Below are 23,119 nucleotides of genomic sequence, written 5' to 3'. Positions count from 1 at the left end.
TTGAACTTCAGGAGCGGATGACGAGGTGTAAGCATGTCGTTGAGCGATGAGGGATGCGGTACAGTGTCAGAACATGCGTTATGTTAACTGTTCGAGCATAACGGATAAGCAATTTGGTTGAAGCGTAGCCTGTCCCTTAACAATACGCGTCGTTGAGTGAGATGAGTACAGTCTGAGACACAGTGTTCTTAGTGCCGTCCACGATCTACCAACCTACACCAAGTCACTTCTGTGCTAAGGTTAGAAAAGACATGTTTTGCACTCTATGCCTACTTCTTCTCGAACATCATGGACCTCATACGTTGTACATGAACATCTAGTAGCCAGTGTCTTCCCTCTCATTGGCTTCGTTCGGGATGAGAGCTGCGAGGAAGATAGGGGCAGTAGACATGAAAACAACCCGAGAGTAAACACTTTCTGGCTGGCTGAAGATGAGAGCAGAGACCCAAGGCAACATGAAAAGATCTAATTGCCAAAGTGCTTCATGATGTAAGATGAGATTTTTATTGGGTATACAAGCTCAAAAACCAACAATCGTAACCAAACGCCCGTCATTCCGTTCCTGTGATCCCATTCCGTTTACTTTTCTTTTATCGACCCTCTTGAAAGTCGAGCCGTCTACATGTGATTTTTTTTGAATTATAAATTGTCCGTCGTAGAGTCATGTGTAGAGAACGTAGCAGAGAAGTTACGCCCGCCACCTCCAGGTCTACTATCACGCAGGCCCCGCGCCGCTTCCAAAATCCATCCCCATGGCCACGTCAAGACCCTCCAAGTCAGCCGCACTCAGGTCAAAGTTCATGTCCTGCAAGATGTCATTCATTTCCGCGTCCGACAGCGTCAGGCCGGGGGTGCCCGAGGGTGCAATAGCGGGAGCGGGCGACACCGTCGGGGCAGAAGTTGCCGTCGACGCCGGCGTGGGCAGCGGTCTCGGCTGCGGACGGACAAGCACAGGCGCCTGCTGCTGCTGCTGGCCCGGAATCTGGCCCCTCGTCATCATCCACCCTTTGAACTTGCCCATCAACACAGGGTCGTCCGCGGCCGTCTCGGCTGAGTTGAGAATCATCCTCGCCTTGACCCGGATCGCCTCGTCGTCGGGGAACGACCCCGTCAGGCTAATCTCCGACTCGACAAACTTGACCAGCCCGTCCTCGAGCTCGCGCGCACAAAAGATGGTGGCAGGCTTCGGGTACCGCGTCTTGAAGGTCTCGAGGTACTTGTTGGTTATGGTAGAATCCGTCTGGAAAAACTTGACGTTGCGGATCGGCACCTCAGTCGTCTTCTCGCTGAAGGGAGCCATGTCGCCCTTGGGGAATGCGTAAGGCGGCGCGAAGCCCGTACCGCCTTGCTCGAGGGACCAGGCGTCGCCGGGCGGAAGGCCCGGGCCGGGCTCCGCGATGATGCCGGCATCTCTCTTAAAGCGGCGCAGCCATTCTGCATTGTCGGCTGCGGTTTGGTTCCATGGGTCGTCACTGTTGTTGGGCTTGGTTAGCTACACGATACTTTTGCATTTTGTGTTCTCCAGAATGGGGACTTACTCATCGTATAGAATGAGGCGTGCTTGGAGCTGTAGTTCGGCATCGGATGGCGTGTGTTGGTGGGGGTTGTCCGCCGACATGGCCGCCACGGTGTACTTCTTCAACGTACGCGCCAAACGGCGGTAGCAGTTTGCGTCGTTCAAGAAGAACGGACCCGTCTTGACGCCACGAGGCAGGGCAGCCTGATCGGGTGGCAGATAGGCCGCGGCCGTGTCGGCCGTCAAGAACGAAGGGAGGCTGGCTTGGAAGTTGACAGGCGAGATACCGGAGCCAGAATGCTGCAGCGATTGTTGGCCCTGAGATTCTGGCGAGGTGCTCATACTCGACCCCGACGCAGAGACGGGCTGGTGGCGTTGTCTGAAGGCCGCGAGCCACTCCAAGTTGTCGGCGGCGGTCTGGTTCCAACCGTCGTCGAATTCGTAAATGACCATCCTGGCCTCGCGCTGCAGGGCAGCGTCGTCCGGTTCGATCCCCAAAGCCCTCTGCTTGTCCATGAAGTCCGCCAGGGAGTGTTCCAGCCTGCTGTAGTTGTGGATAGTCGAGTCGATTTTAGTGGTATCCGTCGATCGCTCGTTGACCACTACGATGTCCTCAGTTCGGGGAAGATGGGCTCGTTGCCGGAAATTGGCGAGCCAGTTGGTCGAGGAGAAGATGCATCTTACGAGCCAACTGGCAATGTGATCCGAAGGACTGATAGAGACTTCCTCAACACGTCCAACAATCTCTGCTGCCGTTTGCTGAAGCTCATCATCCATGGCAGTGAGGCCCAGTAGCCTCTTCGCTCTAACGAACTCGTGAAGCTGGTTTTCCAAAGGACAAGTCTGGAAAATAGTATCTTTGGAGGCTAGTTTCAAGGAAGACAGCCTGTTCTCAGCCGCTTGACGAATAGGACCGTATTTGGCTGATAGTTTGACTTCCTCATCTGACATGATCAGATCACGCAGCCAGGAGAATTCGGACGAGATTTCTCGGATCGACAGTATTTCAGAGGCGAAAATGATACGACAGGCTTCCAGCTGCATCTGTCGGTCGTCCGGTAGGGTCTGATGCTTATCGTAGTGGTTCTGCATAAAGTATGCCAGTTCGATTTTGATCAGCTCGTACGCGTTGCGAGGGGTCTCGGCTGGGGCGCCACTGGCTTTGTACGGATAGGGCGAGTTGCGCTCATTGTCAATGAGATCTGTATTACCACAAGTTAGACTTTGGGAGCTTGTCTACGGGATAGCTTAGGGGTCGGTGCATACATGGCGGGATCGAGTTCTCGACCATCTCGAGCACCGGTGCTTCAAAACCCCAGTCACCCTTCCAGTCCGCCATGGTATTTCCATCACTACGGTAATGGTTGGCAATGTGTTCCACTCGCGAACCCCAGCTGTCCAAGACCACGCCGCAGAAACCGCATCGTGACCGAATCTCTGGCGTAGCGACCTTCCAGGCCTTCATGGACCAATCAACAAACTTGCAGTCGTGGACGAGGCGCAAGTGTTGATTCAGATGATCTTTTCGGTAGAAGCATCTTTCTTGGAGCAGCCGCTCCTGGCACGCCGAATGGTTGTGACTCTCAACATGGGCGTTGTCGGGATTGGCCTCCCCACAGAACACGCAGGCGAGCTGATTCGTGGCCGGGTTGACTGCTACAGGCCCATCAGGAGCACATACCCACCTCTCGAGGGAAAGATGGAGAGACTTCTCGTGCCGTTGCCAGTCGTGCTTGGTCCTAAAACTTTCGGTACAGAATGTACACTGGAAGGTTTTGGGAGGAGCGGCGAGAGCAGTCTTCTCTTCGACCTTGGTGCCGACTCGCCTCCTGCGGCGCCTACGGCCGCGGTTGAAAGACCCAAAGGACCCGAATGAGCCACGAGAGGCATGGGAGTAGGCAGACGCGAATGAGCCGCCACTGGAGTGGGACGTTCCGTGTGACGTTCCGAGAGAGCTGGCGGAGGAAGCATTGCAGAGAGATTTGCCAGATCCGTCGTCGGTGAAGTTAAAGCTGTACGGGCTTGTAAGGCCTGGAAGGAGGTAAGCTTCATGATGCATGTTGTGTAGTCAGATGGGAAGAATCATACCTGATGATGATGTTCTAGAACTGGACGCAACGGCCAAAGCAATGGCAGAGACAGTAGCGGGTTCGTTTTCGGGCGGGGAGTCAACCCAACGCTCCAAGGGATTCATGTTGCGCACTCTGCCGTCCGGCGCCGGAGTTCCTCGTCTCTGAGGAATGTCAATGGCACCGCTGTAGCTGCGCGGGTGAGGAGAAGTAGAGCGAGGAGCTTGCGTTTTACCCCTACGACGGGCATTGGCAAGCCAGTTGGTGATTTGGGTTTTGTTGAGGCCAGTCTGGCGCTGAAGCATCTCTTTCTCTTCGTCACTCGGATAGGGGTGACGTGTGTGGGTAGAAAGCCAGTTTTTCAAGATACGGACAGACTCGCGGGAGAAACGAGCGCCAACTTTGGCTGGAGTAGCCGTTTTGGTTTGGGCAATCTCCACGGCAGGCTGGTCGGCTGAGGCGGTCATACCTCTAAGTAGATCTGGTGTCGATGTCTCGGGCAGACCAGCAGCGATAACGTTGTCCTCAAGGGTGCCACGAGGATGATCACCCATCGCCGGCCAAGCGTTCAGAGATGACAGCAGGTCCATGTGGTCATCTTCCTGAACGGCGCGCGGATGGTCACCCATGATGGGCCAGGGGTTTTGGGAAGGGATGGCATCAGATGTGTCGAGGTCGGCCAGGCCGCCAGGCAAGTGCTCGGCCAAGCTGCACTCGCTGCGAAGAGCAACACAGGAAGTACAGTACGACTTGAACTTTCCCTCCTTGATCTGTTTGCACGAATAGCCACCAAGGATGCAATTGTTGCATGGCGTTTCGGGAGCGAACCACCAGTCCTCCTGGGCGCTGGACAGTTGCGTGTCAATCAGTTCGAGGGGGTTGCCATCAGTCAGACCAGCTCCTGGTGGTGCAAGATCCCCAGAGAAGTGCTCAAGGGCGACGAATCCGAAATCGTCATCGTCGGCATTCTCCAATACCAGGTCCAGATTGGGGTCGGTGGGTGGCACGTCCTGAGTGGGCATGTTGAAGATGTTGCCCACCTCGGTAGCGGCAGCCTCCCAGTTGACGAATTCGTCCATGCCCGTGTCCTCGGGGATGGTTGTCATTGTACTGACTGGCCCTTAATGAAGGGCGCGGACTGATTTGGAAAACTTCCTGAAGGGCGTGAATGGCATGGGAGAGATCCTCCTGCAGATGGGATTGCAGATCGATAGGGCGTAGTGGTGCTCCAATGTGTCGCGTTGATGTCGATGGTGCTTGTCAGTCGTCAAAGAGACCGGAAGGGCGTCGGTGAGCCCCGCTCCGTGTAATCTTCCTGAACGACAACTTGACAAACCGAGAACGGTCGAGATGGCAATTAGGCCCGGGCTCTTTGGAGTTTGTGACAAATCCAAAAGTCCCACGGAGGCAAATTGAGAAAAGGGTATAAGAAAGAAAAGGGTACAAGTCGGGACAGACGAGTTCCAGGCGACGAAATCTTTTATTCAAAAGGACTATCCTCCTCGCTCAGTAGATCGGATCAAGCCAGATGGATTCTGGCGTTCGAGGAAGCGTCCAAGTCGGAGTCACCAATGGTTGGCTCGCCAGACCGGGATTACAATGGGTCGTGTCATCAGAAGGGCGCAAGTCGCATGTCTTTTGACAAGTTTACTATGCACACCCTTCGGACGGGGGGGGGAGGGATCACCCCCCACATCTCTACTGCGTACGAGTCTGCGCTTGCGCCGGCGTCTTCCTTGTGCGTCTGCGTATGGGAAAGGCTGGTTCGCGTTCTGGCGGAGGGAATGCGGAGTGTAAGCAGTAGTAGCTGAGATAGGGCGCCGTCAGTTGGCCGGCGGCTTCTCATGTCATTGTGGGATTTAAGTCAAGATAAAAAGATCCTTAAGATTAGATGCTCCCAAGGATAATATCGCTTTGGACTCAAGCCGCATAGGCCTATTCATCGTCGCCAATCGACACAAGAGGAGGGTGATGATATCGTATGTACGAACAGAACAGACAGACCCTTGGGAACTTTGGTACTAGGACGCATACGGACACAGCATGGTAAGGCAATTTGCAGGGTGCTTTCTAGAACCATCATGCTGTTTCTACATTTCAGAAGGCTAAGGTGGTTGCAAAGGATGCAATGGACTCGTCGCCCTCAGCCGATAAGCTGAAGATCACAGCATTGGTTCGCTCTTCTATTTGGCAACTTTGCCTGCAGTAGGTTACTCCGCAGCCTACCCATCTCATGGTATGTTCCGCTACTAGTCAATGGGGGTGTTGAACATGTCCGTCTGACGGTGAGGCCGTTCACACCAAAAAACGCTTAAGCTAAACACTATAGCCAACCCTACGGGGGTGCTTCTACCCAGGCTGTTCAGCCAATGTTGTCCTTCTCAACATGGTCCTGTGTAACCTGTATTAATAATTGACCCGCCTTCTGCAGCCATCCACCCAGAAAACCACACTTCAAGCCACGAGCAACTGCGCCGGCTTGGCTCTTGAAGGACACCAAGGGCGTAGGGACTCGCATTCCCGTCTTACACCCATGCACAGCGATTTCTTTCAACGTCGTTACGTCGGCCGGTAGACGAGCAGCTCGTGAGTCAAGGTCGAAGCAGAGTTGAAGTATATGACCATGACAGAGGTTCATCCTGTGAGATCTCTGGACAGAGATGGGATCTACCCAGCCAGCAGTAATTAGCCGGTCAAAGGAGGAAAAAGCGACTTTCCACTATCAGGTACTTTTGGCAATCAAGACCGACACCATCAGGCTTGGTATGAGAACGAGGTGCGGTTTCAAGCCGAAGCCGATTCCGCGTTTTGTTCCCAGGCTTCCCGCGACTGTTTCTCCGCGGCTCTCCCATGTCCATGTGGACATAAAAAATGCTTGATTGCAACTTGCAAGAAGGCCCGCCCGCCCGTCAGCCGCACCCCCGACGATCGCTGACCGCTCCCCCGGCCTGGGGATGAGTCGAGAACTCGAGATGCGAAACGACCACCCACCCATTCCGTCGGTCCAAGTTCTCGGCGTGCGCTAGACCCGGGTTCCTCACCCACTCCGGACTCCACTGCCGTACGAGGAGAGCCTCGGAGCCTCGAACAAAGGCGCTTGTTAGGACCCTTTGTCAATTGCGGCTGCGAAGTCGGAGGACTGTTTGGGTCCAAGCGTACGGCGCGATGGCCCTTCAGCCGACCGAAGATGGCTTCCATCGGTCTGTAGCGGTTTGAAGTGGATAACTCGGCCGGAAGGATTTCTAAGATTGAAAATCAAGTTTTGGCATGATCACAACTGTCCCATGGGGTCCCCTTGGACTTGATCGAGGCACAAGCGAGACCGGCGATCTTAAGAATGAATCAACCAGGCCAGGCTGAGGTATCTCTAAGTTGTTTTGGCCTTCAACATTGCAGCAGTGACTCAAATGAATCTAGCTAATAAATACTAATACCGAGGAAAATGATCTTATGTAGGCTTTGGAAAATGCGATTTATTCGCATTCATTGGTTTCAATCTTGCTTAACGTTCATTCATATAATTACAGGCTAACTCTAACAGCAAATTGCGTCAACCGCTTTCTCAAAATATTCATTCCCAGAGGCCTGGTTGATGTACTTCGTGGCAAGGTCCTTCAGCAGCGTCATCTGCGTATAGTCCGCCAGACCAATCTTGTTTTCCCCGAGCGTCGGGTTGAACCTGATATACGCCGTCTTGGGACCCTTTTGCCTGCCGTTGAGCGCCGCCATGTGCCTCGAAAAGTCCTTGCCCTTGGCTTCCGTATTGGTAGCGAAAGCCATCACCGTCGACGCGACCCCCGTGAGACGGAACCAAGAGTCGTTCGGAGACTCGGTCTTGTTGTAGCCCGTGCCGAGACTGATCACGCACGAGATCTTGGGCTCTTCGACCCCTTCTTGTGCTTCGCCTGGCTGGACGAGATCGTACCGCGAGTTCCACAGTTGATCGATGGGGTTGTTGTTCAGGAGTCCTCCGTCCCAGAACGTGAGAGGCTTCTCTGCGCCCGCGGGCCACTTGACTTCGGGGAAGTACGTCGGGGCGGCAGAGGTTGCCCTCGTCGCGAGACTCATTGTGATCTCGTTTCCGTGGCTCTTCATGAGGTTATTTACGGTCGAGCTGGTGTACACATTGGTGTTCTTGTACGTCTTCATCAAAACCGTTTCGCCTCTGTTTTGGGCCGTTGTGCATACAAGCCTTGGTTCCAAACGTTAGAATCTTGACGTAGTCTGAGGGGTTATGAGAGTTTTTGTGGACTTACAACTTGCCGGCTGCTGGATGTTGAAGCAGAGCCTCCCCTTTCAACCGCTTATCGTCCTTGTCCAAACCATGTTCATCTACAACTCTGTTGATGGCGGCAATCAAAGACGCGTCGTCGAAACGACTACTCTGCACTACGGTCTTGCTATTATTAACCCAGGACGAGAGCGTATCTCCGAGGAATCCAATGCTCCAGCCATAGATCTTGGGCTTGAAGACGTCCGTGGCGATGATGTCGTACTGCTTAATGGCCTCGGTAGCCGTCATGCGAAGTCGGAACAGCATGATGCCGATGATGCCACCTGTGCTGGTTCCGGCTGCGAGCTCAAAGTAATCCACGGGGAGAGGCTCCTTTTCCAGCTTCTTTCTCACTTGGACGCGGCGCATGAGCTCTTGTAGAATCATGAGGGAGACGACGCCGCGGACGCCGCCGCCATCGAGGGCAAGGAGGCGGGCTCCGTTAGGATGTCTTGTGGCAGGTGATCCAACCATGATGGAGTTTCGATAAAGGTATTAATTATGTAGATGCGATGAGAAGAAGAAGATCGATGCTCAAGCCGCCCGCTGGGTGAGTCGTTTGAGGGATCCGGCCGTCATTTTATGTACATTGTTGTGACAGGCTTGCGTCAACGCAATTGGACAAGCAACGAATCTGCGACTCGTTTTCTCCTTACTCACCTCGAATCTAGACCTCTCAGTGGCGGCTTCCGTTGAAGCTGATGAAGCCTTTACACGTCAATATCGACCTGAGCTGAGAGCCTGAGACCGGCCATACCGGGGGTCTGGTTCAGCTCGTCTGCGTGCGAATCGCGCTATCACCTGCCGATGGGGAAATATTTGATAGACCCATGTCGGGTTGTTCAAACACGGGCAAGTGCCACTCCCATTCCAGCAACACTTAATGTTTAGCTCCAGTGAGTGCGCTTCTCACATGCAAACTAAGCGGAATGTCTGTCTTCATTTGCCCACGAGATAGACAGTTTCGGGGGGCTCAGCTCCTCGAAAAGGAATGGCGAGGGATAGCGTCCCACGACGCGTCTAGAATAAGAGTAACCACGCAGCAAGAAATGGCCAACTCCAAAATGAAGATGAAGTCTTTCGGACATTGCAGACAGACCTCAACGAATTATAGCAAAGTCACACGATGCGGCGCACGATTTGCGTACATAGATAGTGGTGATGCCATGCCCCAAGCTGACGCTCAACTCGAAGCAGCATTTTCAATCCAACGAAGACACGATGTAATACGGGATCGCGGATACGTTGTACTCGACGATGAACATGCGAAATATTCCGCTTCTCACTAATGGATGTGAGAACATCTGACACACGCAACATGATATACCGGCACCCATTCATCACCATGGACGCGTCTCAATTCGAAGCTACGGCAACAAAGTGACTAAATCGAACGCGATTGATGGTAACAATACTCTCGCCTTTTTTTCGAGCTGATCATCAGAAGTCTTTCTGGGTCGTCCCTCAATCAGCTGCAATCTGAGCTGACGATGGAATTGATATCTAATGTTGTGAGTGTTCCGATACTCACTAATTGTTTCTCATTGCGGCCAGTTTACCGGCTGGAAAACATAAAGAGCTCACGAGTTCGACTATAGAGTCCGCGGGAACACTCCATACTCAACCGAACGCTGTATAAGATGCACCGATTGAAGTATTTGGGGTTGTCGTCTTATTCATCGTGATGAGAAGAGCTGAACAGCTTATGGCCGTGGCATCCTTCTCTCCATGCCCGCACTTGCCTGCCTCGTATACCTCAGATGCCGCATGCCAAATAACCCACAGACCCGAGTCTCCAGTATGAAATTTGCTTCGATTTCCGTGGCGGTGTCTGGCTTCCCATTGGCCTCCTTCTCAACTCGCATCTGAGAGCCCTGTCTGAGACGTACCGAAATCTCACTACTTCCCACTCGCTCTCATTCAACTCGATGCGTCAAATGATCGCAAATTCGGGAAACATCCTCATCACAGACTGAAGGATCACTTCCATCATCGAATCATATGATCCGTTGCACCCTGAAGACCACCCCAGGCGTGAGATATGCTGTTGCACGTAGAGCATCGTGTAAAACTTGCGTCGACACAGCGGACTGAAGGGAACAATTCTCTCATATGCCATTTGACTTTCCAGGCAAGTATATTTGCCCTGCCCATATGCATTATATATCCTTTTGACGCCCCAAAAACTGTGTCCACATAGTACACGTGATAATCTTTTCCAGACAAGTGGTATATAGAATGAGAAACAAAACACGCCCCGCGCCACGCCATCCCAAATTACAAGTGAGGCCTGGACTTGACTCTCATTAGGTTTGATGGAGAATCAAAAATCAGCTCATGATGGCGGCATGGCACTCGGTCCCGATATTCGGCGTCTCCAGGTTCCCCTTGGTCTGGTTCCCCGGCTTGAGGTAGCAGTTGCCCGGCGCCTTGCCCTCGACGGCGCCCGCCCTCGTCGTCCACAGCGGGATGAAGCTGACGCCCGTGCACGACGCGTTGCCCTCGAACCCGGGCTCGTAGTTTGTGAAGGACGCGCAGGCGTCCATGCAGTTGTCAAAGTTTGCCGTGAAGAGCGACATCAACGGCGAGTTGGGTGCGTTTTTGTTGCCTTAAGTGGCATGTCAGCAATGCGCAAAAAGTGAGAAAGGATCTCCCAAGTGCACTACTTACAGTACATGGTGAAGGTCTTCTTGCCGAAAAAGTCAGTCGTGTACGTCTGGCCGGTCGTCGTCTCGCTCGAGTCGGTGCAGCCATTGGTGAGGGCGTTGAAACCCGTAGCCGTCGCCGAGGCGCTCGTCACCGTCACCGTCGTCGTCGCCGTTGTCCCGCCGCTCGTCGCTGACGCCGACATGGCCGCCAGCTCCTGGATCGCGTTGTTGGCCCGGCTCGCCTCGACGCCGGTGCCGGCCGCAAGACCGATGACGGCGGCCGCCAAGACGGCGATGATGACGGAGAGGAGGAAGACGAGGAACGTGCAGCCGCAGACGGTCTTTCTGGACTTTTGAGGGGCAGTCTCCCCGGCGGCGTGGTTCTGGTACTGGTTGCCGCCGTAGACGGACTGGTCGACACCGGACGCTGGATAACCGTATGTTGAGCCCTCCTGCTTCATTGGCGTCACGGGCTCCGGCTGTGGCGAGGCCGAGTACGACTGTTGGGGAGGCGGGTGGTAGACCTCGGGGTACTGATGCTGAGGTGCCAGCTCCGGGCCTTCATCGTACTGGTGCTGCGTCGTAGCCATGATCAGTTTTTCGGTGGATCGAATAGGATCTTTGGTGAAGCTATGAAGAAACCAAAAGAGATGGGGAAAAACCGAGAGAAAGGAGAGCCAAGAGGAAGGGGAAAGCAACCAAGCGGGGAACTTACCCTGGGAGCCATTTTTAAGTACTTGACTGTACTCATAAGAGGCAGAGAGAGAGGGACAGACAGACAGGCACCAGAAAAGAGCCGGAAGGATTGGACAAGGTGCGGGACGGGAGAAGCATGAGCTGGGATCGAGAAGGAGGAGGAGGAGCAGGAGGTAGATCAACGAAGGAGCTGGAGTGGCCACGGGTGGAAAGACATGTTAGTCTAGCGTTGCAGTAAAATCTGACCCCAGGCAATGGGCCCCCATGTTACCCATCCTTTGGGCTGATGGTTGAACTCTCTTCAACGTCTGGGCGAACAGTTACCACGGAGTGATGAGAGTGATGGTGAGAGTGAGAGTGAGCAGGGCATGGCATGGCTAGCTTGCTACACTAGTAGAGGGCCAGCACGGGTCGCCGGATCCAATCCTTGAATCGACCGCACTCTCGCGTATGTAAGAAGATAGATATTGCAGGGGTCCCGAAGAACGGGGTCGAGACCACCACCGCTGCGGGCACCGGTGGATGGCTGACGGGCCAAGGACAAGAAGAAGAACGTGAGGAAGAAGAAACTTCAGACGGGACCAACCACCATTGGTGATGGAGCTGACGGGCTGAGGCTTTGCAGGGTTCCAGTTGCCTACGTGGGCGCTAAGTTCTCTCCTCTCAATTTGCCGTGGTTCGTAGGATTTTGAGAAACAAAGCTTGTAGCGTACGCAGTAACATGTAAAACAGCTCCCAGTTGGCGCTTCCTTCGCATGGGTTAGCCGCGAGGAGCACACCAAAAGTCGCGCGAGGCCCAGCCACGAAAGCTTGACATGAGCGTTTGTGCGCCGTCACCCCTTGGGAGACTTGGTTTTGGAGAGCTCGGCGCAGCAAAGACACATGTTTGTGATTTCTGGCCACAATATGTCCCGGCACCGGATACGTCTTATGCGGGAGAGACAAGCGTTAATGATACCATGCAGGCGAGCGGATCGCCCCAGGCAGCTCTTATGCGCTTCTTTTAGTCGGGTACGAGATGGGCAGAAGATATCTATCACGCCCTCGGCCTCTCTCTCTTAAGGAGGGAAAAACTTGCCTCAAAAGGACCATTGCCTCATGGATTGGCATTGATGATTTCCCAGAACAATTTGATCCGCGGGAAAGAACCAATGAGGCAGTATAGTCAAAGTTGACAAAGCAGAGAGATTGCCAACTCAGTGATGAGCATCACGACATTGTGCTCTCTGGGTTGCTAGTGCTTACCAGCTGTGGGACATAGTTTGACAAGGGCCACCCATGGATGCTACATTGCTACCACACTCGACTTACCCAATAACAGGGTTTGTGGGAACGGCGGGCCTGCGGGCTGAATTTGTGAGGTTACAATTGATTGCCTATTGCAACGCTGAGCGTATCCATGATTCCGCACATTCTCAATTGTCGATGGTCGCCAGATCTAAGGTTTACCTCGTCAATGGGAAAACCGAATTGCTTTTTCAAGACGGGCATCCATATAAAGTAAGGTAAGGTGAACGCCAGCAAAGGGTCCGGGATTAGAAGGTTGAATGAAAGGGACGAGCTAGCAGATATAGTCAACCGCGCCGTTGCGGCGCCTGGGATTGTTTTTAGCAAGAGGGCTGAAGCGGCAAGCCCTTCCCGTGGACGGAAAGGTGGCACGCCGCACGCCGCACCACCATCTCTGTTCTCTCCTGGGCTGGACCGCCGGGCTGCCTCGTTTGCCCGTTTGCTCAGGAACTCGCGCTTCTTGAGAGCATGGGCGCTCCCGTTGCCAGGCTGGTTGGTGTGTGCGGTCGCTGGTGTGTGTGGTGGCCACGTTCGTTATGGAGACAGAGGGGAAGAGGAGATGAAAGGCTATCTTCATCTTTATCTCTGGGCGAAAGGGTGGAACTGTGTACTCCGTAGTTGTGGGGTTATCGACTTATCACCCACAGGCTTTCTTCCGGATGTTGAAGAACTCCGAAATCAAAAGATGGAGGTTTCTGCTCAGCGTCTGCGGCAAGATGCAGAAATTTTGAAAGGGGAAGTAGATCAACACACGATACCCTGTAGTCGCCGACCTGGACTGGGGTGGCAATGGTCCATCGATGCCCGCAGGCAGTGCTTAGAAGTTCGAGTCTTTGGAGATGTCTAGATCGATCGGTCTTTAACCGACTCTTTTTCGTTGACAGACGTTGCTGATGAACCGGCAGGCATCCATATCCTCTCCGAGACCCAACTCTGAGCGGTTTGTGAGGAAGAGAAATACGACGGATGGACAACCAGATAATCCAAGAGCGGGAAAAGGCTTGTCTTCTGGGATGGCCCTGAGAGATTGGCCTGAGCTCATCCCACCCCCTGGCCGAGTCTGCGCCTCTAGCAGGATAACCCCCGGCGGCCCGACTAAGCTTCTTTCAGCCGTACGAAGCAGCCGTCCAATCGCCTACCGGAGGAGCTGCTGGGGTTCTTAACCGCCAGGCAGACCACAATTTCGCCAACAGAACCAGAGGGGAAACACTAATCAAGGGTATTTTCCAACATCCGCATCGGATCGGGGGAGAATGATTGTCTTCGCCGAGAGGGAGTCTCATCAATCTAGTTTAGTCTTTACGAAAGACCTTTGCTCATCCGCGCTCGGCCCATGGCTCAACCCAGCCGAGAGTAACTTGCCTCCAGAGATATAATAAAAGGGTGACCTCACCTCTTTTTGATGTGAGCAAGACCATGTGACGAGCCGTCCTCATTTCTCGTAATCCTGCGGCACACCAGCAACAGCAGAGGCTATGTCACCACGGATCGAGAGCCATTGTTCCCATTGTGCTTGGTGTCTGCCCTGCCCAGCTTTTTCCCGAAGGTCCAGATGGGCTCATCTTGGAATTTCCCTGAACGTCCCAGGCGAGCTTGAGCGGCACAAGTAGCCATAGATATCGCGGTAACACCTTTATCCCCTCACCGCTAAGTAAGTACTTAGAATATCACTTGTTGATGGCCATTTTCTCCCAGTGTCATCGTGATTATAACTGTCTACATCCGACATTGCAAGTCGCAAGTTGGGTCGATACGGATGCTCCTGCCAGCGTATTTTGAAGCTGGTATCGTGAGATCAGCTAGGATGACCTCAACATCAATTCTCACTCCTAGGGTTTGTTCCTTCATCATCGGACCCATGAGCATATCTCAATTAAGCTCTTGGTTCTGCACCTCTACATTGGGCCCCTGTCAGGCACAGTCTTCCCAATGGCTGGAAGAATACCCTCCTCCGCACAGAAGTCCCTTTCGCTTCGCGACCCCCGTTGGTTTAAGGCAGACTTCACTGAAGTCACAACCAACACTTTTGCCAAGCTTCATCGAAAAGTTGTTTAAAAGGGGGCCGGTTCGTCGCTCTGAGCTTGAGTTACTATGTGAAAGACAACACCTGCAACTTACAAGTGCCTCCGCCCGGCTCCCAAAAACATCACCAAACTTCACGCCTTGAGCAATCCTTCTGTTACGATGAAGACGTCGTCGCTCCTTGCCGCCGTCTCGGCAATGTTGGCTCTCGTCGACGCGCAAACGACTGCGACATTGACCTCCAGCGTGCAGGCTCCTCGAGTTACATCGTCCGCTAGAGCTTTCTTCATCTATGATACTCATCCGACCGGGAGTCTCGAAGCATCTGTCGTTGCGTACGAGCGGGAGACGGCAACATACCAAGTTGTGTGCCCAACGGCCGATGCAGCCTGCCAAAAGGAGGGTTACTGGCCGGCCAACGTCACCCATATTGAGGGCTCCAGCTGGGTCGGAAGCAATACGGCCACGTCCGGCATCGTGAAGTATTGGGACTGCCGGCTTGGCACTGGCGGCCGTCCCGTGATTTCAGATCAGTATGGACGGTGCCACGTATCAACGTCAACCCCCTCGCTCACGACCGGGACTATGGATGAGGAGCTCGCCGTCAACACATGCTTTGTGGAGGCGCGCTCTGTCGTTGTGGCCATTACTGCAGGATTGGAGAAGGTCGAGGCAGTCCACCGGATACTCACGGAATCCGAGTACGTTGGGGCTTGGGAAGCTTCGTCTCTGATGTCTCTGATGAGTTCTCAAAGTGCGACCGGAACGTGCTCGCCCTTCACGAGCCCTGCGCCTTACACCGGGTCTCTTGTCACGGGGAGTTCAAGTTCGTCGTTGCCTGCGGAGACAGGTGCCGCAACTGGTACGGGAACGGGTGCGGGAACGGGCTCGACGACAGGTGCGGCAAGTGGCACGGCAACAGGCACGGCGGCGACTGGTGCGACATCGGGTGCGGCGACCAGTGTAGCTTCGAGTATGTTGATGCTCTTCGGAGCGGCGTTCGTGGGTTGCGGTACTCTTTGGTGATCGGCAAACCAAATGATGGGATGAAAGCTACGATCAAGTAAACTAGCATCCATGTAGCAGATCAAGACATGGCACCTTGGTGTTCCACTGTTCAGTTATCATTGCCGCTAATGATAGAACATACCACTACATGCCAAAGGTCAATTTACCCCGCGATCATGTTACAACATCCGAGAAAGGTCGAGACTGTGCGCGCGATGCCGCAGCCGCATGTGAGCTTCGGGCCGGGAGGGATGAAATGTCAGCCGGGCTTCTTGACAGCTTTCTGTCGTCGGGAACGCGGCGCGCGCGAGACAGACAGGACAGTGGCATGACAAGGCAAGACTGCGTTTGTTACCCCGCCTGTTCGAACTTTGGATACGAATGCTTCGGGACGTCTTCCTTTGGACTGCTGCCGGGCGCAGGGATTAAGCTTTCTAGTCCCCTCTGGCCAGTTTCAAGACGGCTTGAAACCCGGTGCCGTCAGTAAAGTTGTGCTGAACACGTATGCCTCCATCGCGAATCTCAAATCAAGTCGTGGATGTTGATTGGCCGCCGGTGGTTTGGGTTCGAATGCGAGTGCTTCTTGCAGCTTGTCTGGCGTGCCTCGCAAGTTGGGCAAAGGTCGAAAGTTGGTGTCAAAGGTTATCAATTATCCTGTCTGTGTTAAGATTGATGGCTTTGTTGATGCTGGTTATAGAGTCTCGGTTTCGTAAACGCCGTATCGGGGTTGTCGTCTCAACAACTTGAGTTGGATCCCAAGGAAAGAACACAACTAATAATACTAATAGTGCGCCGTACCTGCAGATAACTCAACTCAAACCTCGGTTGCAACTGACAAAAGCAATCAAGGTTCAGCTCGGAATTGAGGCAAGCCGCAAGTCGCAAGAATGGAACGCAGAGTGAGGTAGCATGCCGAGTGGGTCTTAATTGCTTACCTAAAGCCAGCAATTGCCTGCGACTGGAGGGGGGATTCAGGGTCAGGAAACAGCTCCGGGGGTCCTAGTTTCATGCATGTCATAGCTTTCCGTAGGTATTGCTATGAAGATCTTCCATTGTCTGTCTCTATCCGTACGGGGAATATACAAGGCAAGGTACCGGGTCTCGAGGATGGGTTGCTAGCATATACTTTAGTTTACTATCGATCGAGTTGAGATCGATTCGAACCGAGGCGGATGGTCACGAAAATAGTGACATCTGATGCACTCGAAAGCGCAGCACTAGCATTCTGCAGTGTCCAGAAGAAGGCCTGTTCCCGTGTTCCATGGACCATGGCACTCAAGGCCGTGGCTAAGCCCCCATGATCTCCATCGGAGCACAGACAGCCCCAGAATCTTGAGCCTCCAGTGAGAGAACGGAGGCAAGGAAGGATCTTCGAAGAATCAGACACTCTACTGTGTAAGGTACATGGGAAAAGCCACACACAACAGCCAACCTGCGATCCCAGAACGTGAGATACATACTTAGTAGGTACGAATGGTGGAAGAGCTCTCTCTTTCCCGGCCACACGTCCCGGGTGGTGGCGCCTGCCAGATCCTGGATGGCCATTTCTTATTGGCATATTTTCTTTCCCGTCCCTTCCCTCCAGCAGTGCAGCTCCCTAGTCCAGTCACCTTCAGCTTCCCTTTCTCACTTCTCGACATTCCTCTGCCTCACGCCTCGCTGTCTCTTCGCCTGGCCTGATCTTGCTCTTCTTTTCTTGCTTTTCCCGCCTAGATTTGCACTTTATCCATTGACTTGTGGCCACTCACACTTCGCCTTTCCAATTTCACCTTCCAACAGGCTACGCCGCTTTCGACATCCCCAGTCTTTGTTTGCCCCCCAGGAGCAATATTTCGTTGGGCGTCAGGTGCGCCGCAGCCCAGCGTGCGATGCGACAAGCTATGTTTCCTCGACTACAACTCGAATAATGCATTGCGTACCGTTCAACTTACCGTCGAACCGGCAACTCACAATACCTGACCCCTATCTGTCTTTCTGCCAGCTTCTCCCATCTCCAACTTTGGCTCGACCCCATCCCGGGTCTTGTACTCCCTGGCGCGCCTCTCCTCTCGAGAGGACGTACGACACCCATCACCCGCTACGCCTCTTCCACCTCTCTGGCGAATTTGGGCTGTCTAATTCGTCCGACCTGCTCACCTCAGCCAACAACACATCTCTCGCTCCCGACGCCGCTGAACGACGACAAACCCGAGCAAGCGACGACACTTGATCGCGACTTTGGCAGATAGAAGCTCTCATCCGCCCCCCGAAGATAGCTCGGAGCTCTCCACCGATCTGCGCTCGTTATCGTTCCCGTCTCCCCCCCTGAGCTACCTGCTTAGGCCCCGCCACATACAGCTTCGTCCTATCTTCCACAACCCCTCCCCGCCCATCCCAAGCTTTATCGCGACTACCCACAATGCCTACCTACCTCTGCCACGGATTTCGTTGGGACCGTCGAAGCATCCGCGTCTTTGTCGTCGTCCAGAACATCGACGATGCTGCCCCCGAATGGATCATTGCGCCAAACTCGTCTCCCGCCATCCTTGAGTCCTTCTACTCTCTCTTCGACTTCCTTCCCGAGCCCATACCCGACGAAACCGAGGCCCAACGTGACAAGAAGAAGCGCAACAAGTTCAAAGCATCCAAAGCCGCCGCCCTGCGCAACGAATACGATGTCCCAGCCTCGACCGTGCCGCCAGAGGAGGATGACGTCCTGCAGAATGACTGGAGTGCTGTCAAGCTGCTCGAGGAATATGACCCGACTGACCTAAGCTATGTCAGCCGTCCCTACGCATATGTTGCCGACCACGTAGTACGCATTGATCTGAGCAACTCAATAACGGAGGAGATCATGCGGTACGAAGAACGACTGAGCGAGACCAAGGCGATGGCAAGCGCTCCTAGCGATGAATTCTACAAGGCGAAGAAGAGCTCGTCAGGGAAGAAGGCTGGCTGGTTCGAGAAGCTGAGAGATCAGCTTCAACGAGGAGAGGATATTCGCTGGTACATTGTGGTATGCGGCGACGAGGTGCGCGATTTCCCTGAAGACATGGGTGCGGCAAGGGCGGAACAGGATGAGTTGGATAGGGAGGTTGAAAACGCGACACCCCGGCCCCGCGACCGCAGTGCAGGCCCTTCAACATCGAGAGGAGGGGCATCACCCCGTGAGTACATGTCGAGCGTACCAGCGAGTCAGTTCGCAACAGCCATGTCGCCGCAACAGCTCTCACCAAAGGAGGCGGGTCTGCCCTACGGCACACTTCCCCAGCATCCCAACATGGTTGGCAATTGGACGGAAAAGGAGACGCCAACACTACAAAGCAAACCTTCAATGGACTTTAGGCCAAAGACACCCAAGGGCGGCGGCTTCAGAAGATTATTCGGAAAGAAGGGCGATGATCCATAGAGAGGCGGCCTCGGAAGACTATTCGGGAAGAAGGGCCATGATCTATGACATTTATTAGACGCTCAATGGAGAGCGTCTTTGAGGCAGCTCTCCACGACCTGAGCCTGTATTTGTACCACTGTACCGTGTGCTGTCTTGGGCACGACACGCCACGGCATCCTCCGTTTTAAGCGAATCAGCCGCACGCCTACGCGGCATTGTAGTAGACACGGTTTCAAAGCGAAGGCGTTCACTTGTATAATTGACTACTTTATTGAAAACAGACAAGGAGAGGAAGACGAGAGAGGAAGGGAGATTATCAAGGTCTTCATCTTTTATCCCTGTTTGCTGAAATATCTTGTCGCACATCGTCCCGTCACCTGCACCTGCAATCCGCTAAACCCAGCCGCAATGACACCTCGGAGGATCCCCAGCTTTCCCTTTCACTAACAGCTGGAGTAGAGCAGGGGTTAGCTTGCCAAGGTACGTCACTGGTCGTGGGACCTCTCTCGATCATCCTTCCACCGTTCCACGTATTTCAGTAGCAACGCGCCCAGCTCGCTCTTTCAAGACACCAATCTTAAGCTAGCTCCGTCGGCAACACCCACCTTCAATGCGGCGGAACGAAGACCTGCATTCATCGCGGACTACGGCCTGCAAGCCAAATATCTGCAAAGCATCCAATTCCATGACTTAAATCGCTCCTGCCTACAGAACGTTCCCCCAGGTGACTGTGTGTCCTCGACTCTCACGGGGCGCATGACGTTCCCCTCCCTGTGGTAATGGCCGAATCCTCAAGACTTCAGACACCTAGCCGTTCAAATAGCTCCGGCGAAGCGTCACCATCATTTGCGCAGACCACGGCCGAGTTCAGTCTCGACAGCGATCTCGATTTCGACCCTGACGACGGCGATGATGATGCCGAGGACTTGCATTTGCATGAGGCACAGCTTGGCGGCGGTCAGGCCTACGAGCTGAAGAGCCTCAGGGCATCACCTGCGAAGGATACTGACGACGGATGGGGTGATGAAGTGCCGTCACTGCGGAGAAGAGCTAGCACCAGCACCGTCGCGAGCTTCCAGCTTTACACCCCTGACGAGGAGAGGTCCGTTGTTCGCAAGCACGACCGAAAGCTGGTAGTTTTTGTAGCACTGCTATTCATGCTCAGTTTCTTGGATCGATCTAGTATGGCATACCTTGAGCCGCGGCCATGCGACCTTGCAACCCACTGACAGCCCCTCCTCTCCAGATATTGGCAATGCGCGCATAGCTGGCATGGACGAGGATCTGCAGACGAATCCTCCGTGGGACGGTTGGTATGAGTGGACATTGACGGCCTTCTATATCTCGTACATCTTCTTCGAGTGGATGTCACTGTTATGGAAGCTCATCCCTGCCCATATATACGTCTCCATGATTGTCCTTTCATGGGGACTGACAGCCTCGCTGCAGTCCGTCTCCGTCTCGTACCCTACGCTCATTTTCCTTCGGGTGTTGCTGGGCATTGGAGAGGCCGGCTTCACAGGTATACCGTTCTACCTATCCTTCTTCTTCAAACGAGAGGAACTAGCATTTCGTACCGCTATATTCATCTCTGGTCAGTATTTCGTCACTCCAGACGGCCGTTCCCACCGACTAATTATGAACAGCCGCGCCGTTGGCAACAACATTCGCATCGTCTTTGGCTTGGCTCATCACCAACTATGCAGAGGCTGGACCCATAGCCCCTTGGCGTCTCTTGTTCCTCGTCGAGGGCTTCCCATCCGTCCTCGCCGCCGTGGCCGCGTGGCACATCATTCCTGATAGCCCGGAAACGGCGCGTTATCTTACAACGCGGGAGCAAAAGGTGGCTCGCCTTCGACTTCGACGCGAGAAGCCGCGCCAGAAGAAGCATGGGGGAAAGGGTCCTAGCAATCTCAACCTTGGTGAAGTGTTTGCTGTCTTGTGCGATCCCATGGCGTTGCTGACCGCGGCCATGTTCTTCCTTACCAACATGGCGTATTCCTCTCTACCTGTATTCCTGCCCAAGATTCTCACCGAGATGGGCCACTCTCGCCTCGCATCGCAAGGGCTTAGTGCCCCGCCGTACTTTCTGGCCTTCCTTGCCGTACTCTTCACGGCACATCTATCGGATCGGGCGCAAACCCGGTCCATTCCCATAGTACTGCACGCCCTCGCATCGGCCGGCGGATACGCCGCGCTCGCCCTAGCCAAACCCATAGGTCTCTCGCCATTGCTGCGATATCTCGCAGTGTATCCGGCAGCGATTGGCTTCTTCAACGTCGTGACACTCACCGTGGCATGGAGCATCAATAACCAAGCGTCCGAGAGTAGGCAGGGCGGGGGGTTCGCCCTGATGCAGATTATCGGGCAATGCGGACCGCTTGTGGGGACGAGGTTATACCCGGATCGAGACGCTCCTTTCTATGCGCCTGGGATGCAGACCTGCGCGGGTGCGATGCTCGCCGTGGCTGTCTTGGCGCTGTTTCTGAGGTTCTACCTCTCCCACTTGAACCGCAAGACGGACGCCGCTTGCGCCGTCGGTAGCGAAGCCGAAGAAGAGGAGGGCTTGGTGGGATCTGGGGGCCGTAAAAGGACGGTCACCGAAGGGTTTCGATACATGCTCTAGAGACGGGAGGTTAATAATAAGATTGTGAAGTATCCATATCCAAAAGCCATACGTGTCAGTGGGGAGTCGTGAATGTAAGCAGGTAAGCACCTTAGTTGCAGATCAAGGCATGGGATGAACCTGCCACCGCCGAGCCTCCAGAAGAAACCTATTAAATCCCTTGATTGAACTTTTGAAGTAAGAACCGCCAATTGGGAACTGTCGAGTCTATTATCGCTCGTCCCATGTTTCTTGTAGTTTAAGGTAGCAGCCACCCCGAAAGCCAATGAGGCTACCCCGTAACTATTTGCGTGGATGTGGTGACATGCCGCGGGCCAACGCACGGGCCCGATCTGATAAAAAAAGACCTCGGCTCTTTTCCAACTCAATTGAAGCTCTCAACCTGGAACTCAGAGAACATCCACAGCTCATCACCAACCGGGTCTCCATCAAAATCATTGGACTCCGAAGCCGCTCATTTCAGTAGTACATGCCGTCAAGATTGAGTCACTTGTCAACGCATCACACACTGCAATAATTCAAACAACTTGGAAAAAGGCATCAAGCTTAAAACCCGTGAGGAGAAAGGAGACCGCAACAATGAAGTCGGCAAACCCAGACGTCCAGCACTTCCTGGCCATCCCCTGGTGCGCCGCGCACCTCAACGAACCAGACACGGTCCGCGACACGGCGCCCTCGCGGTTCCCCAAACAAAACACAGAAGACCAGCTTTTTTCGACGACGCTCAACACGGCGGATACAATTGCCGCGTACCTGACCTTTTACAAGCGGCCGTCGTCTTCGTCATCATCATCATCCTCAAGTACCTTGACCTCAGACGTACCAAAGGACGACGACGCCGGCCCCACCATCATCCGCCAGCTCAAAGCCCTCCTCACGCTCCGCAGCGGGATAAACGGGTACCCGGACGTCTCGCACGGCGGCATCGTCGCCACGATTCTGGACGAGACGATTGGGCTCGTGTTTCCCGTCAACAAGAGTAACGGGTTGATTCCCGACGCGGCGTACATGACGGCGTATTTGAACGTTACGTATGTGAAGCCCGTGAGGACGCCGCAGACGGTGCTGTGTGTCGTTGAGGTGACGAAAGTTGTCGGAAGGAAGTGGTGGATCGATGCGAGGATCGAGGATGAGGGGGGCGCGGTGCTGGCGAGGGCGGAGAGTTTGTATGTGAGGTTGGTTGAGAAGCTTTGAAGGGGTTTTGATGTAGACATTAGGGAGTGCGAGAGGTCTGGTATGGGGGGTTGCAATTGTTTTTGGCGAGGTTTTTGTGTTTACCTAGGATGGATGGGCGGCGTGTATGCTATCTTGATAAAGGTGTGCAGCGATTACACATACCGCGAGTGCATAGAACCTTTGCTCCGAAAGAGTAGCAGAGCTTGCTAGGTTAGAAGTATCAGAAAATTCTTTACACAATTAAATACCTATTCTTTTTTTGTGGAAAAGTGGTAGGCCAAATACTTTGACCGACAAGGAGGGAGAATCACGACAGTGGGTTGTTCGATTTTGGCTACTTACCCGAAGTACAATATCGTCAGGCGAAGAATCAGCGTCGTATATTCACATGAGTGGTTCCAAGTACTCGTAATCTGTTCTGACCGTCG

The 23,119-nt window shown here is 53.9% G+C and overlaps 7 protein-coding genes across 7 annotated transcripts; 4 read left to right on the top strand and 3 right to left on the bottom strand.

The window, feature by feature from the left end:
- Positions 1-545: 545 nt before the first annotated feature.
- HER10_EVM0002198 (uncharacterized protein) lies at positions 546-5,079 on the bottom strand. The gene is made up of 4 exons (XM_035471921.1): positions 3,605-5,079; positions 2,783-3,547; positions 1,539-2,718; positions 546-1,472 (listed from the first exon to the last, which is right to left on the bottom strand). Exons 1-4 carry the CDS (start codon positions 4,689-4,691, stop codon positions 716-718), a joined length of 3,789 nt encoding a protein of 1,262 aa, XP_035331261.1. The 5' UTR covers positions 4,692-5,079; the 3' UTR covers positions 546-715.
- A 1,761-nt stretch (positions 5,080-6,840) lies between these two features.
- On the bottom strand, positions 6,841-8,561 carry HER10_EVM0009049 (uncharacterized protein). The gene is made up of 2 exons (XM_035478551.1): positions 7,842-8,561; positions 6,841-7,777 (listed from the first exon to the last, which is right to left on the bottom strand). The coding sequence occupies exons 1-2, from the start codon at positions 8,330-8,332 to the stop codon at positions 7,120-7,122; spliced, it is 1,149 nt and encodes a 382-aa protein (XP_035331703.1). The 5' UTR covers positions 8,333-8,561; the 3' UTR covers positions 6,841-7,119.
- Positions 8,562-9,904: 1,343 nt separating this feature from the next.
- On the bottom strand, positions 9,905-11,708 carry HER10_EVM0002273 (uncharacterized protein). The gene is made up of 3 exons (XM_035471992.1): positions 11,222-11,708; positions 10,529-11,081; positions 9,905-10,466 (listed from the first exon to the last, which is right to left on the bottom strand). The coding sequence occupies exons 1-3, from the start codon at positions 11,255-11,257 to the stop codon at positions 10,189-10,191; spliced, it is 867 nt and encodes a 288-aa protein (XP_035331265.1). The 5' UTR covers positions 11,258-11,708; the 3' UTR covers positions 9,905-10,188.
- Positions 11,709-14,673: 2,965 nt separating this feature from the next.
- Positions 14,674-15,537, top strand: HER10_EVM0004963 (uncharacterized protein; the record flags this gene model as incomplete). Its single annotated transcript, XM_035474589.1, has 3 exons — positions 14,674-14,711; positions 14,790-14,931; positions 14,995-15,537. The coding sequence occupies 3 exons, from the start codon at positions 14,674-14,676 to the stop codon at positions 15,535-15,537; spliced, it is 723 nt and encodes a 240-aa protein (XP_035331446.1).
- A 2,380-nt stretch (positions 15,538-17,917) lies between these two features.
- HER10_EVM0012004 (uncharacterized protein) lies at positions 17,918-18,907 on the top strand (the record flags this gene model as incomplete). Its single annotated transcript, XM_035481409.1, has 1 exon — positions 17,918-18,907. One exon carries the CDS (start codon positions 17,918-17,920, stop codon positions 18,905-18,907), a length of 990 nt encoding a protein of 329 aa, XP_035331893.1.
- A 761-nt stretch (positions 18,908-19,668) lies between these two features.
- HER10_EVM0004471 (major facilitator superfamily transporter) lies at positions 19,669-21,515 on the top strand (the record flags this gene model as incomplete). Its single annotated transcript, XM_035474114.1, has 3 exons — positions 19,669-20,071; positions 20,136-20,483; positions 20,536-21,515. 3 exons carry the CDS (start codon positions 19,669-19,671, stop codon positions 21,513-21,515), a joined length of 1,731 nt encoding a protein of 576 aa, XP_035331416.1.
- A 382-nt stretch (positions 21,516-21,897) lies between these two features.
- HER10_EVM0011599 (thioesterase superfamily protein) lies at positions 21,898-22,709 on the top strand (the record flags this gene model as incomplete). Its single annotated transcript, XM_035481027.1, has 1 exon — positions 21,898-22,709. Exon 1 carries the CDS (start codon positions 22,095-22,097, stop codon positions 22,707-22,709), a length of 615 nt encoding a protein of 204 aa, XP_035331863.1. The 5' UTR covers positions 21,898-22,094.
- Between the last annotated feature and the right edge of the window lie 410 nt (positions 22,710-23,119).

Source organism: Colletotrichum scovillei (genome assembly GCF_011075155.1).
Source record: "Colletotrichum scovillei strain TJNH1 chromosome Unknown Contig00007, whole genome shotgun sequence".
NCBI classification, from domain to species: Eukaryota; Fungi; Ascomycota; class Sordariomycetes; order Glomerellales; family Glomerellaceae; genus Colletotrichum; species Colletotrichum scovillei.
This window is presented reverse-complemented; position numbering and strand designations above follow the sequence as displayed.

What these genes read in the sequence shown, in the direction of transcription:
- HER10_EVM0002273 (XM_035471992.1), bottom strand. Translation starts at nt 11,257, where the DNA reads ATGAGTACAGTCAAGTACTTAAAAATGGCTCCCAGG. An exon ending in ACTTAAAAATGGCTCCCAGG is followed by an intron (nt 11,082 to 11,221) that starts GTAAGTTCCCCG and finishes GCTACGACGCAG; the next exon opens with CACCAGTACGATGAAGGCCC. An exon ending in GAAGACCTTCACCATGTACT is followed by an intron (nt 10,467 to 10,528) that starts GTAAGTAGTGCA and finishes ATGCCACTTAAG; the next exon opens with GCAACAAAAACGCACCCAAC.
- HER10_EVM0002198 (XM_035471921.1), bottom strand. Translation starts at nt 4,691, where the DNA reads ATGACAACCATCCCCGAGGACACGGGCATGGACGAATTCGTCAACTGG. An exon ending in CGAGAACTCGATCCCGCCAT is followed by an intron (nt 2,719 to 2,782) that starts GTATGCACCGAC and finishes GTGGTAATACAG; the next exon opens with ATCTCATTGACAATGAGCGC. An exon ending in CGCCTCATTCTATACGATGA is followed by an intron (nt 1,473 to 1,538) that starts GTAAGTCCCCAT and finishes GCCCAACAACAG; the next exon opens with TGACGACCCATGGAACCAAA.
- HER10_EVM0009049 (XM_035478551.1), bottom strand. Translation starts at nt 8,332, where the DNA reads ATGGTTGGATCACCTGCCACAAGACATCCTAACGGAGCCCGCCTCCTT. An exon ending in CATCCAGCAGCCGGCAAGTT is followed by an intron (nt 7,778 to 7,841) that starts GTAAGTCCACAA and finishes TTTGGAACCAAG; the next exon opens with GCTTGTATGCACAACGGCCC.